This window comes from Catharus ustulatus, chromosome 22 (assembly GCF_009819885.2).
Source record: "Catharus ustulatus isolate bCatUst1 chromosome 22, bCatUst1.pri.v2, whole genome shotgun sequence".
Classification (NCBI taxonomy): Eukaryota; Metazoa; Chordata; class Aves; order Passeriformes; family Turdidae; genus Catharus; species Catharus ustulatus.
Window position 1 is genome coordinate 3,875,568 of NC_046242.1, and position 12,643 is coordinate 3,888,210.

Below are 12,643 nucleotides of genomic sequence, written 5' to 3' on the forward strand. Positions count from 1 at the left end.
TTCATTCAGCTGCTGTTACCAGGCTCAGAACAGGCATGCACAGCAGGCTGCTCTCTCCCCAGTAAACAGAAACGATTTGCCAGCCCATAACCATCTGCTCCTAGCAGGACGTTAATGCATTTGAAAACATCCAAAACGTAAACCAGAGCCATTATGAAACATATTTAGTGTTTCATCTGCCATTCAAGCAAATTTAGGACAGATGCTCACCCATAATAGAGCAGCAACGGACTAAATTAGAGCTTGCTACATCAGTTCTGGCAAAACTGTCTCCTGGAGAAAGTAGTCCACTGCATTCTTCAAAATTTGGATTGTATCCACTGCACATATTTGGCCTTCACGTGGCTCTGTTGCAGAGCAGGACAGTTATTTTTAAAGCATGTGGAATTACGTATTTTCCCACATACCATCTGCACAGCCTCCCCTGACTGTGCAGAGACCCAGAGGGGTAAAGAGGGACCTGCACTCAGCCTGCCATAAGCAGGGCACTAAATCCATAGAGCAGAGCAGAAAATACACACCTGAGGTAGAAAACTGCCAGACTACAGTGCTTCTACTCTGTTTGGGTAATAGCTGGGATAACCCATTGGATTTACTTCAGCATTTTAATGACAGGGTGTCTTTCAGCCCACACTGTGAAAAGTTCCAGCCTCCCCATGAAGCACCATTCCCCTTTTTATCAGTGAGCAGATTAGTGTCACAGCAAGTCAGCCCCTGGCTGGCAGCAGGTCACAGAAATGCTCAGAACAAAGCTCTCTCCTGCTCTGACCCACTCACTGAGCATCAGGGCTGTGCCTCAGGCAGGGATCCCCGGCCTCCTGCAGCACAAACACTGCAGAGCTCACACTGACAGGGGGGCCTCTGCTCCCTGCCAAGCTCAAACCAGGAGAATGCAGCTCTCTAGAGTCAAGCCTGAGGATCCAGATGCCATAAATACTCCACGTGCTAGGAGAAGCCTGCCAGGCCAGCCAAGAAGGACTCTATTTTCAAACTGCACTATGCAGAAAACTAATTCCAGCTCTCACTGGAACAGACATCAGCAGATAAAGAACCTGCAGCTAAGTTAAAGCAGAAAAACAGTCATGTCTGCTCTGCAGAGAGAGCAGATGGCACCAAGCAAGCTGGAGACATGATTCAGTATGTGGCACAAGTTGCAGACTCTGCTCAGAACTGATTATCTCATAGCATGGGGCTGAGTGAGCACCAGTAGCAGCACCAAGCAGGCAGAGGAATGTTCTGGTCCATTAGTCTGCAATCATTAAAACTCAGAGGAGGTGAGGTTTGGGCCTCCCACTGCAGCAGTTGCAAGACCCAGAGCAGCCAAGCCCAGGAACCTTTCCTCAAAGAGAAGGGCAGAGTCCCCCAAAGAGCTGCACCAGCACAGCACTGCTCAGCAGTTCATGATAGATGTGAAAAGAGGCCTTAAGACATTCAAACCATCAAGCCAATACTTCTCTCCAGAAGAAAAAGAACTGCAGCAGGACTTTTATAAAAATACAAGCACACAAGTGTAGCAAATTGTGCATGTCCCCAGAAAGACATGGTTGGGAGCTTCTACAAGAGCTCACTCTGTGCCAGTGCCCTCTGCCATGCACAGGAAACAGAGGCCACCACAGTGATGCTCCACTGTTCTCAGCACTTTAACTGCACTGAGCTGGATGCCACTAAAGGCTGGTTGGAAGCTCAGTGGGGCTGGCAACCACAATCAAAACAAGCCAGTAAGCACACAGGTAACTGAAATCCACTTTCAACCTGCAAAGTGCCTCCCAGCAAACACACATCTCAAACATCTGGACATCAGAGAGTCAAACTGTCAAGAAATATCTTTTAGGAAGGGACTGTATGCATAAACAAACCTTCCAAGGCTGCCCACAAAATATGCTCATGCTGAATTTAGTTTCTGATCTGGATCTCTCAGCACAAAGGCAAAGCACATCCTGCCCACAGATAAGATGAGTGGTTTCTCAGCTGCTCTCCATACCCCAGCCCAACTTTGCATGTATTCCCTTGATCTGAACCAACCACCTGGTAGTTAAAACCCTCGAAAGTTAAAAAGGAAGAGAAAGAGCATGCACACCAGAGATAGCCTCTAAAAAACATCCCAGTCACCAATGTGCTTATCTACAGCAGCTGGAATGCAGGAGCCAAATTCAGCTGTCTGGCAGAGATCCAATCTTTCTCTGTGCACACTTGACCTTAGTAATTACTCTCATGGTTGGTACTTGTCACCTCGATCTGACACATGTAAGAGGCTGTTTGCAAACTCAAATGGAAGTTAATGGAGCCTGGCACCAGCATAAAACTGAACTGGTAATTCCAGGCCAATGAATCCCATGGCAGTTTGCTCCCCAGCACGTTTGATTTCACATGATAAAATGTGGCAGGAAAATTTCCACCTGTTGAAACACTATGTTCTCATTTCTTTGTTTTTCCTGGCTTTAGTTCACTTGGAGCCTGCAGGAGTCTCTCCTGGCACAACCTGATCTGGAGGCCTCGAGCACGTGCCCCACAGCACTCACAGAACTGTGAGCTCTGGTTTTCCACCTCTAGAGCTCAGCTCAGAGACTGGGATTTCCCAGCCTCACTTCACCACACATCTCAACTCTGCAATCACTGGAAAAGGCCTCCTGATCCAAGCACAAGCTTCTGCAGTCCTTGGCAGAGCTGAGCAACTCAAAACAGCCTCTCTGATGGTTTTGCTGCTTCTGTCACAGCACTTACAACTGACTCCTCCTCTGCCTGCTCTTCATCCACTGCTAAAAATAAACATTAAAACCTACAACCCCGAAGGGGTGCATTGACACAACATCAAATTACATGCATGGTACTGGCCAGTTCACTGGGTTACACTTTACATGAACTCCTTGGCTCTGGGAGAACTGCTGCTGTCACCCTCAGCAATGTTCCACTCTCAGTGTCAGTGCATCCTCCCTGCAATCTCTGCCCCTGAGTCGCCTACAGCCATCAGTGCTGCATGCAAGACTGTGGCTTGTCACAAGGGAAAGGGTTTATTTCTGCAGAGACTGGGTGCTGGAGGCTGTTGATAGATGCAAACCACAGTGACAGCAGCACAGAATAATGTGGTCTGCAGTTCACACCTTTTACTTCCTGTGAAAGGAAAATGATGCCACTTCTTTTTCTCTGACGCTGGCAGAGCAAGGGCAGCCTGCAAGGTTCACACACCAGTGCCACAGCCACCAACCAGCTGCCTCACAGCCAAGCAGAAGGATGAGAAGGGCATCCCTGCAGTGAAAAATGCAGCTCTCTGGGGTTAGGGGAACACAGACCCAAAACTCTGCAACACTTTCCCCTCAGAGCACACCCAGCCCACTTCATTACAAGAACAGAAGGTCCAGAGTTGCAGTTAAACTTCCCAATTGAGGTGTTTGCTGGTAACAACAGCCACCACAACAAGGCAGCACAGATCATCCAGGATATCCTGTTCCCTCACAAGCCAAGTCACCAGATTACACAAACTTTCCTCCTGCTGTACTTCCCAAAGCAGCAGAATGAACCTTGAGCCAGCAAACACCAGGGCTGGTGTGCTCAGCAGGGTAGAGGGAAGGAGACAGCTGGTAGAGAAAGAGATCAAACCACATCTTATTTGAACACGACATCTTATTTGCCCAGTGAAATCCAAAGGAATGATTCAGCCACTGCTAAAAATCAACCCTTCCTCTTCCAGCTCAGAGATGATGTATTCAGGCCCTACAATGGATTCCTCTCCAGCCTTCCCAAGCAAGCTGGATGCAGGATTAACACAGGACTCTGCTGCAAATCCATGTTCCAGAAAGACACTCTCTTACCAGAAATCACTAAGCTGTAAGCTCTGAAGGGTTAATTACATTGGATGTCACCACTTGCTCAGCACTCCTGCCATCACCCCTCAGCCACAGCAGAAGGGAAAAAAGCAGAGCAGCAAAGCAACACAACTTCTTAAGATCATTTCTGCAACTTTTCTGATGTGTTCTCACCACAGAAGTTCCTGCCTTGCCTGGTGAGGTTGTGGTTGTTCAACATCCACCAAGGAGCCACAGCAATGGGGTAACTTGGGAACTCTCCTATGAGAGCTTCTCCTCACTTAAATTATTATTTAAATTTTCGTCCAAACCAACACACACAGTGCAAGGCTGAGCCAGGCCAGTAACCTCCACCTGCACAGACAGAGTGGTGCACCAGCAGGTAATTTGCTCCTACTCAGCTCACTTCCATGTGCAAGGATCAGGAGCTCTCCTAGAACTCTTAGAGCTCCTGTAGGGCAAAATTAGGATCCCTTCTAGATCTCCCACACTGGTGTCATCCTCCACACAGCCCTACAAGTAGAGCAGTCCATGGAAAAGCTGCAAACCCCATTTCCAGCAAGAACTCCTTGGTTAGCTCAGAACTTATATCTAAATTTTACACAGTTTCACAGCAGCTTTATGTAATCATAAAACTACAAGTGCAGAGGTTAAAACACCTCACAGAACATTGGCTTTGGTTTAATACCTTTAACAATGATTTCCTCTTTCCTGTATCAAAATTTGTCAAGAGACCACAAGAGTCCATTTGGCAAATGAAGCCTCCCATGTGTAGGACAACCCTTCACCACCTAAGGGGGTCAGGAAGAACCCCTCAATTTGCTGTGATCTCTTCCCTAAAAACACCTCCCAAGCTGTTACTCATCAGCTGGTGTTCCCAGGATGCCAGAACACAACCAAAGCTAAAAATATCACTTATCCCCCAGTCTTTTCCTCAGTGATAATCCCCACTGGATGGGAGTTCTCAGGTGAGCACAGCTTACCTTCTACATCATACCACTGGGCACCATTTGTGATGCCATCTGGGAAAGTCTCTCCCTCCTCTCCAGGGCAGTTGGGTTTGCCAGTTCTCATGATGGGGTGATGTGATGCATAAGCTTTTGCCAAGTATTTGAAGACTTCATCATCAGCTGATTTACTGTAAACTCCTGTGAGCCTGTGTGTGGGAGAGTCATCGTAGGGGTAGCTTGCCACCACAGAGCCACCATGGAGATTGCCAGAGAGCAGAAACCTGGGGATGGGAAGGAAAGGGAGAGAAAGTCAGACTGGAAACATTCCAAGAGGAAGTTGGCTACAGCCACCCAACCAGTTATTCTGCTGCTTTCCCACCCAAACCTCACTCTCAGGAGCCTCCAAACTCTGGTTGGGATTAATGAGGCAAATTGAACATACTGGAAGTGGAATCAGGTCTGGAGATGGAACAGGTTTTTTCTGCAGCCTAAGACCAAGCCCCCAAACTTAGTGACAGACAAAGCAACGTACACAGCTCTTGTCAAGCTCAGAGTACACCTGCAACAGAATTAACTCACAAATAAAATCTGTATGTGAGAAAGAGCTGTTAAAGCCCCAAGTCAGAAAATATAGCAGGGCATGCCCCATATCCCCTTTCAGTTTGATCACAGGCAGCACAAACATTTCAATGAATCCCAAAGGCAATTTTCTCTGTTCTCCTCTTCCCACCAAGCACTGAGGGGAAAAAGAGCTCTCCTGTGCATTTGCTCAAACGGGATTTGGTTTCTAAGCAGAGGTAATGTGACCGATACCTCTACCTTGCTTAAAATAGTGCACACAAATTGCATTACACCCACTATCTCCCTTTTTAATCAAACAGTTCTGTTTACCCATTCATTTTTCTATCAGCAGTAATGTTAGCCTAACAATTACACCAGTATTAACTGGTGCTGCCAGGCAGAGGGACACACAAAGCACCATGTTCTTCCTGTTTCACCCTGGCTGATAGCAAATCCCACCTCACATACCATGAGAAAAAAAATAAAACCAAAAGCTCAAGGCACACGAGTTTCCCTAGTAACTAATTTTGAGCTGAACCAAATCTGGAGGGATTTTAGCGTAAAGTGCTGCACCAGAGCTGTCCTAAAGGATTCTTAGGACAAGCAGCTACCAGTGAAGTTCCTGAAATTCCTCTGGAGCACCAGCCCCATGGGCACTGCCCTCCACCAAGTCTTAACAAAGATCATTTGTTCACACAAGTTTTGTTTTCTAAACATGAGCAAACATTGTACAATGCAGAACACTGTACGTGTTGGTTGGAGTCAACCAACAGCCCCAGAGTCAACCAACAGCCCCTCTCCATCTCTTCCTATCCCTGTTTTGGGAAGAGGGCCACAGTTTGCTGCAGTGCATTGCTGCTTTCTCTGCACAATTTCCCACGGTTGGTTGCATTGACCTTTGTAGTCTGGACCTTACACACCTCTGAAGAACACAAGGCAAATGAAGAACCAGTGCCCAGCTTGGCCACTGCATTTTCTGGGGCTGCCTCAGACCCCCACAGCAGAGCTGGGCTATAAAGGCACCATCTCCCCTCCTGGGCTGCCCCACTCCAGGCACAGCAGCTTCCCCCTGTGCTACCTCTTAGGATGGGGAGAGCCAAACAGGTCAGCATGGATGCTCGAGGCTCAGCCCCAGGCGCTTCAACTGAACACAGGGGAAGGAAGAGAGCCTTTGGAAATGCTGCTGCATAGAGCATTATTGCTAAATCCAGGGAATTTCCCATGAAACACAAAGATGAGAGGAAGACACAGCTGTCTAACACAACTTTGTTAACATGGTCGTACACAGACACTTAACCCCAAATACATTTCCAGCATCCCACAGCTTGTGGAGTAAGCATTACTGACCCTAAGATTGAGGCCCACTGAGAAGCTCACAGCGAAGCAGGTGAGAAGTTCCCAGGCACAAGCTCAGGGACACAGGCCGATGGCCAGAACACCCGGTGTGTGCAGGGCACAGGCTGTGCCCCGCGGGGCTGCTGCAGCTCCTTGGCAGCTGCACAAAAACCGGGGCCACCAAATGCTCTCCCCAGCATGAAGAGCCGACGCAGGAAGGCAGGCTGGGGACAAACAGGTGTGGAAATTACTTCTCCTTCTCCCTAGGCCTGGCTGGGAAGCACCGGGAAGGGCTGGAAGCCGGCTGACACCCTCGGGGAGCGCATCCGCGGGTCTCCATTCCCCGGAGCGGAGCGGGCAGCACTCACCTGTTGCGGCGCATCCATTCGATGAGCGCCTGCACCTCGGGCACGGGCTCCAGGTTGGGCTCGGCGTCCCCGAACTGGTCGGGGAAGCTGCGGTTGAGGTCGCGGCCGCGGCTGTTCTCCCGCCCGCCCTCGGCGCCGCCGCCGCCGCAATCGCCTTCGCGGGCGCGCTCGAAGCCGTCGGGGTTGAGGCTGGGCAGCAGGTACAGGTCGGTGGTGTTGAGCAGGCGGACGATGCGCTCGTCGCCGCCGGCCCAGCCCAGCACCAGCTCCCAGGCCAGGCGCAGCAGCAGCGGCCTCGCCAGCGGCTCGTCCCCGTGCATGTTCCCCACCAGCTTCACCTGCGGCCGCCCGGGCAGGGCCGCGCCGCCGGGCGGCTCGTCGGGGCGCTCGGGGCCCAGCCCGGCCGTGAGGCGCAGCACCCACAGCGGCCGCTTCTCCACCGACTGCCCGATGCTGAAGAGCCGCACCAGGCCCGGGGGGGCCGTGGCCGCCAGCGCCCGCAGCGCCTCGCCCAGCTCGGCCGAGTGCAGGTACCGCAGCGCCTCGCCGGGCGCCGCCGCCGCCGCCTCCGCTTTCTTGATGTGAGGGGCGCGGGCCGGGCTCTGCAGCGAGGGCAGCAGCAGCGCGCAGAGGAGCGGCAGCAGCCGCGGCATCGCCCGGAGCCCCCCGGCCGCGCTCGCCATGGCCCCACGCACGCCCCGGTCCCGCCGCGCCGCTCCGGGTCCCGGCCGAGGGGGCGGTGGCGCTGCCCCGGGGGGCGGGACCTGAGCCCGCACCCGCCAATCAGAAGCGGCGGGGGGAGGAGCCGGGCGGGCAGGGCGGTGAAGGACCAATGAGAGGCGGCGAGGCCGTTACGTCACAGGGTGGGTGTTACCGTGCGCTGCGGCGCCCCCTGCGGGCCCCGGCGCGGAGCTCAGCGGGAGCGGAGCCGAGCCGCTCGGGCTCCCCGCACCGGGGGCTCCGAGGGTGGCGGGGTCTGTCTTCCCTCGGGACAGTGCGGCCTTTGGCTCTCCGCGCTCGCTGCCTGCCCTCACGAACGCCCCTGCATGAGCTGTTCCGCGGTGACAAGTTGTGGGGTCACGGGGCACAAGGTGTTGCTCCTGGTGCCTCCGTCTTCCCCAGCCCTGAACGAGCTGCCTGCTCAGATGGGATCTCTGGGGATTAAAGACATTCTAACGGTGTGATGTTTGCTGTGACTGCAGAGCCATGAGCCTCAGAAGAGATATAAACAGTGCTTTGGGGTTTCCTCCATCAAATTCCCTTTGGCAACTATGGACTAAAGGCAGGACACCTCGCTCTGCAAAAATCACTTTGCAATCCATAAAACAACGAAAGTGTCCATCTCCAACAGCAGATTCCTGCCAATTCCTGTTTAACTTTTCAGTAGTACCTCATGTACACATCTGCTTCCCAGCTCTGGCATTTCCTGTTGGAGACACAAGCCCCAAGTCTAGCACATCCAGCTGATTTTCAGGGGAACCATCAGTGGTATGACTCCTCCATCTCGCTGCATTCCAGGATCCTTTGCACACGAGATCAGATAATGCAAATTCATGTGTGGGCCAAGCATGGTACAGTATCAGAAGAGCCCCAAGGAGAGTAAATTGGCTGCTCTTTCTTGGGGCTCATCTGTTCTGCACAATCATTAGGAGAGGAACAAGCAGGAAACAGGGTTATCCATCAAAATGATACCCCAGATCAAATTAAACTGGAAAAGCCAAAGGACCTTGGTCATCAGCATATTCTTAAACCAAAAGGGAAAAGGAATGTCAGGAGAGAATTTGGCTGTCTTGGAAGTGATCACCATTACATAGCTTTAAGTCCTCAGTCTACAAATGAATTGCTCTGGATTTACCCAGAGTAACTGAGCTCATTTCCCTTTCTGGCTGATAAAAGCCCAGTTGTCTGGAACTCCAGCAGGCTGATTGTAAAAGCAGCATGTGGCAAAGGCTGATGAGTCACCAGCTCATTTGCTCAGCAGCCAGTAACAACAATTTCACATTTCCCTGGGCCAGCCCAGGAGGGCTCTGACTTCCACATCCCTGAGTGAGCAAATACAAGAGTTCAGGACTGACCTGCCTCCTCCTCTTCCTCCTCCCTTTCCACTTCCTCTCCCTCCTCCTCATCTCTGCTTGTGCCACTCGAAAATGTGGTTACTCAGGAGCTGTGGCTTTTGCCTCACCACACTCCACAGTGCTTCCAACCATGGGGCAGGAATGTGATTTTGTCCTGAAGACAGGCAGCAAATGGTTCCCCATGAACTGGAAAGATGGAGCAGCTCAGCCCTTGCAGATTCCTCACAGAGGGAGCGAGGGATGACCCCACAGCAGGGAAGTTAAAACTGCTAATATTGTTTGGCAGCACTTCACTAGATCAAATCACCACTCGGTTTTCCAGCAGAGCACTTCCAAGAAATCCAACTGGTGATGAAAGTTCCTAGGTAGACAAAAATATCTGAGGTCCAGGCTATAGAGCCACAGCAAAATACAGTTTTGAAGGAGAAGCAGCTGGGAATTCTGCTGGGGAATGTCCTGTACTGGCCATGAAACAGGCACCAGGTTTAGCATCCTCCCCAATCATGAGTGTGGCCTCAGCGTTCTGCAGGATTTGCTGCCTCTGAGCTCCTGCCAAGGTGATCGTAGGGATCCCATCCGGTTTCCACCTCTCCCAGGTGACTTTGCTGTTTGAGTTTCCGTGGGTGGGTACCCAGCAGGTGGCATCCACGTCCAACGTTTGTGCTGGAGCCTCACCTTCCTGAGGGCTTCTCTTCCGTTTTATTGATCCCAGGATCTGTTTCTTCACTAACGCCTATTTTTCATTTGGGTTTATTTTAAAATTTCAAAAGATCCACTGGTTAAGTGCTTCTTTAATCACTCCTATTCCTTCCCAAGGATAAAGTTCACTCATCATTCCTCTGTTTTCAGTGGTACAGCATGTGAACATTTATTTAAAGATAATCAGAAAATAGATTTACTAACAAATCTATGAAAAAAATACTTGAGATCTGTACACCTCACCAGTGAGAAGTATGCTGGGTCTAGGCTGGGAGAAATCAGGGCACATCTCCATAATGTTTGTACCAGGGAAAAATGGGTTTTGTGGGAGGGAACAGGAGTGCTGAGTAAGTTCAAGCAACATTCCCTGACAACCTCACTTTCCAGCCCAGTTATTTGGCAAGGAGAGGCAGTGGATTTGGGTGTTACAGTCATCCTCCAACAATGGAAATATTGCAAAATATCTAGCAGCACATATTAAGAAGGGATTAGAAGTGGGGAACCACAAGGAGTAGGAAGACAGGAGCGGCCTTAGAGCAGAGCCTCAGGCACTATTGCAGAAATGTGTTTTCTGGAGCAGGATTACAGCCACGTTTCAGCCTTTGTTTGCTTGACAAAACCATAGATACCATCCTGGGTTTCCACAGATCTGTGCAGATCCTGCCATGCCCCCAACTCCAGGAGCAACCATCAGCCTTCACAACTCTGCTGAGTATAAATCAAGATCTTATCTGCCAGTGAGAGTGTGGATGATTAAGAATTGTGCTCCCTGCTCCTGCAGGCACTGAGAGATCCACACAGAACCCAAACTGCTGGGAAGTTTGGAGTTGGAGGTTAAGGGACCTGATGGAAAAAAAACTTCTGCTCAATCTCTATCATGTTCTAAATCTTCTCTTCTCAGGTTTCTAAGGCTTGGATTACACCCAGGAATAGACTGGTGCTTATTAATTAATTCCTTTGAGGCTGTTCAGAGTCATATTTAACAAGTCTTATTCTAGGTTTGTTGGTGCAGCGTTGCCATAAGGATGACAAGCAGGAGCTGGTGTGGTGGATTAGTGACTCTAGCCCATGGTCTGTCTAATCCAGCCTTGGCTGTACAGATCCAAGTACCTCAAATGTGAGGCTTGGATCCTTTGCTGTGGAGAGTTATGGAGTTCTTTCCTCCCTAAAGAGGTTCCTCCCACTCTGAGTCATTAGTGGCTGCTTTACATTCTGGACCATGAGGTTTACGTCCCTCCAAAACGTAATGGAAAGGTGGAGAACGCAATCCACAAAACTCTAGATCTCGGTAATTAGACACCCACAGCATTAATTACACCCTGTATGAAAAGAAAAGTGTAAAAAGCCATTGCGAAAGGAATTCTTACCTGGTCTAAACAGCTGCCTTTCAGTGCCTCTGGCCAGGTAACACCTTGATTTTCTAGTCCCTCTTCCTTCAGCTGATCCTGAGCCCATTGCAAAAGAGGACACTGCCGTTGCTCCAGAAGAACCTCAGCTCACCTTGCTGCCTGTCATGGACCTGCTGAGACAGAATCTGATCCAGGTCCCAGTTGGTGCTGGGCCTCACATCATAAACACCCTCCCAGAACACCTGTTGTCTGATAATCTTTTCCCCTACTGTAATTTCTACATTGAAAGAAATACTCCCAAACTCTTTCCTTCTATAAATCCTCACTTACTCCAAACACCTCCTTCTTCTCCAGAGTGTCAGTCAATGCAGAGACCAGAGGGAGCACAGACTTTCCTCCACTTTCCTGCCTTTGGCTCACATTCTGGTGGGAGCACGAGCCACTTCCCAGTCCATTGCTTTGAATCCCTCTTTCGACTCAGCTTAATTCCAAACCACAAAGATCACTTTACTCCTAGGAAGAGCATTTGGATTGAAGTTTGTACTGAATCCTTGGGAGTTCTGTTTTATCACTTATGGGGACCGGTGATGGGCTCTGATATTGGTACTTGACAGTTCTTTATCGATGATCTGTCCCGTCTGGTTGTTTCAGGATCGTTGAGCTCGGTTTGTTGAGATGCTAATTAAGGCCTTTGTCCATGGCTTCGGGTGTGGGTGGCAGTGGCTGAAAAGTTCTCTTACTTTATTTATTTTATACAACTTTCTTATATATAAACACGAATTATAACAACATAGATCACAATCCTTCCCCTTCTATATAACCAAATTAATTTGTGTTCCCTTTTTAATTTTCTTCAGATCTATCACTGCTATTCCATCCCTTCATTGACTCTTCTCGATAATTTATGTAAGGGAGATTATTTTTTCCTATTTGTTCTTCAAATTTTGTAAGTGCCTTTACTGCACTGGTATTTACCTTTCCTTCTCCTGATTTCAGTAATTTGGATGCTTTACTATTCACTCTTCCAGATGTGCGCATAGCAGCTATTTGCATGTCCTGCACCATCGAGTGTATTAATTTGATGAGACAAGGTATCAAGCATGGTAGGAAGATGACTTCAGCTACTGAGCACAGGATAAAGAATACAATTTTTTTCCACTATGCTCCCGAGAATAACTGTTCTCACCAAGATGCCTGGAGAATGGAATTCCACTTTTGGACTGGGACATGTGCCACCCTTTTTATTTCTGTAGCAAGATCCCTTATAGTTTTTCTATAATCAATTTCAACATAACATTCTGTTCTAAGGCTATTTGTTTTATTTAGCTTTCAGGATCCATGCCTTCCTTGTTTCTGGAGAAACAAAAAGTGTTATTGAATTGGGCACAAACCCGTTTGTCGTTTTCTTCAAGTAGGTCGATGATGATTGGTTTACCGTCCGAGATTAATCCATTCTCAAACTTAAGATTTTTGCCCACCCAATATATTTTTCCTTCTATGACACAC

General features: G+C 49.5%; 1 protein-coding gene across 1 annotated transcript in view; it reads right to left on the bottom strand.

The window, feature by feature from the left end:
- The window catches only part of CPD (carboxypeptidase D), a 28,168-nt gene extending 20,471 nt beyond the window's left edge, over positions 1-7,697 (bottom strand). Inside the window, exons 1-2 of the mRNA XM_033078084.1 lie at positions 7,015-7,697; positions 4,784-5,031 (exon numbers count right to left, since the gene is read on the bottom strand). Coding sequence (XP_032933975.1) covers positions 4,784-5,031; positions 7,015-7,697 — 931 coding nt within the window. The remainder of the gene's footprint in view (positions 1-4,783; positions 5,032-7,014) is intronic.
- Between the last annotated feature and the right edge of the window lie 4,946 nt (positions 7,698-12,643).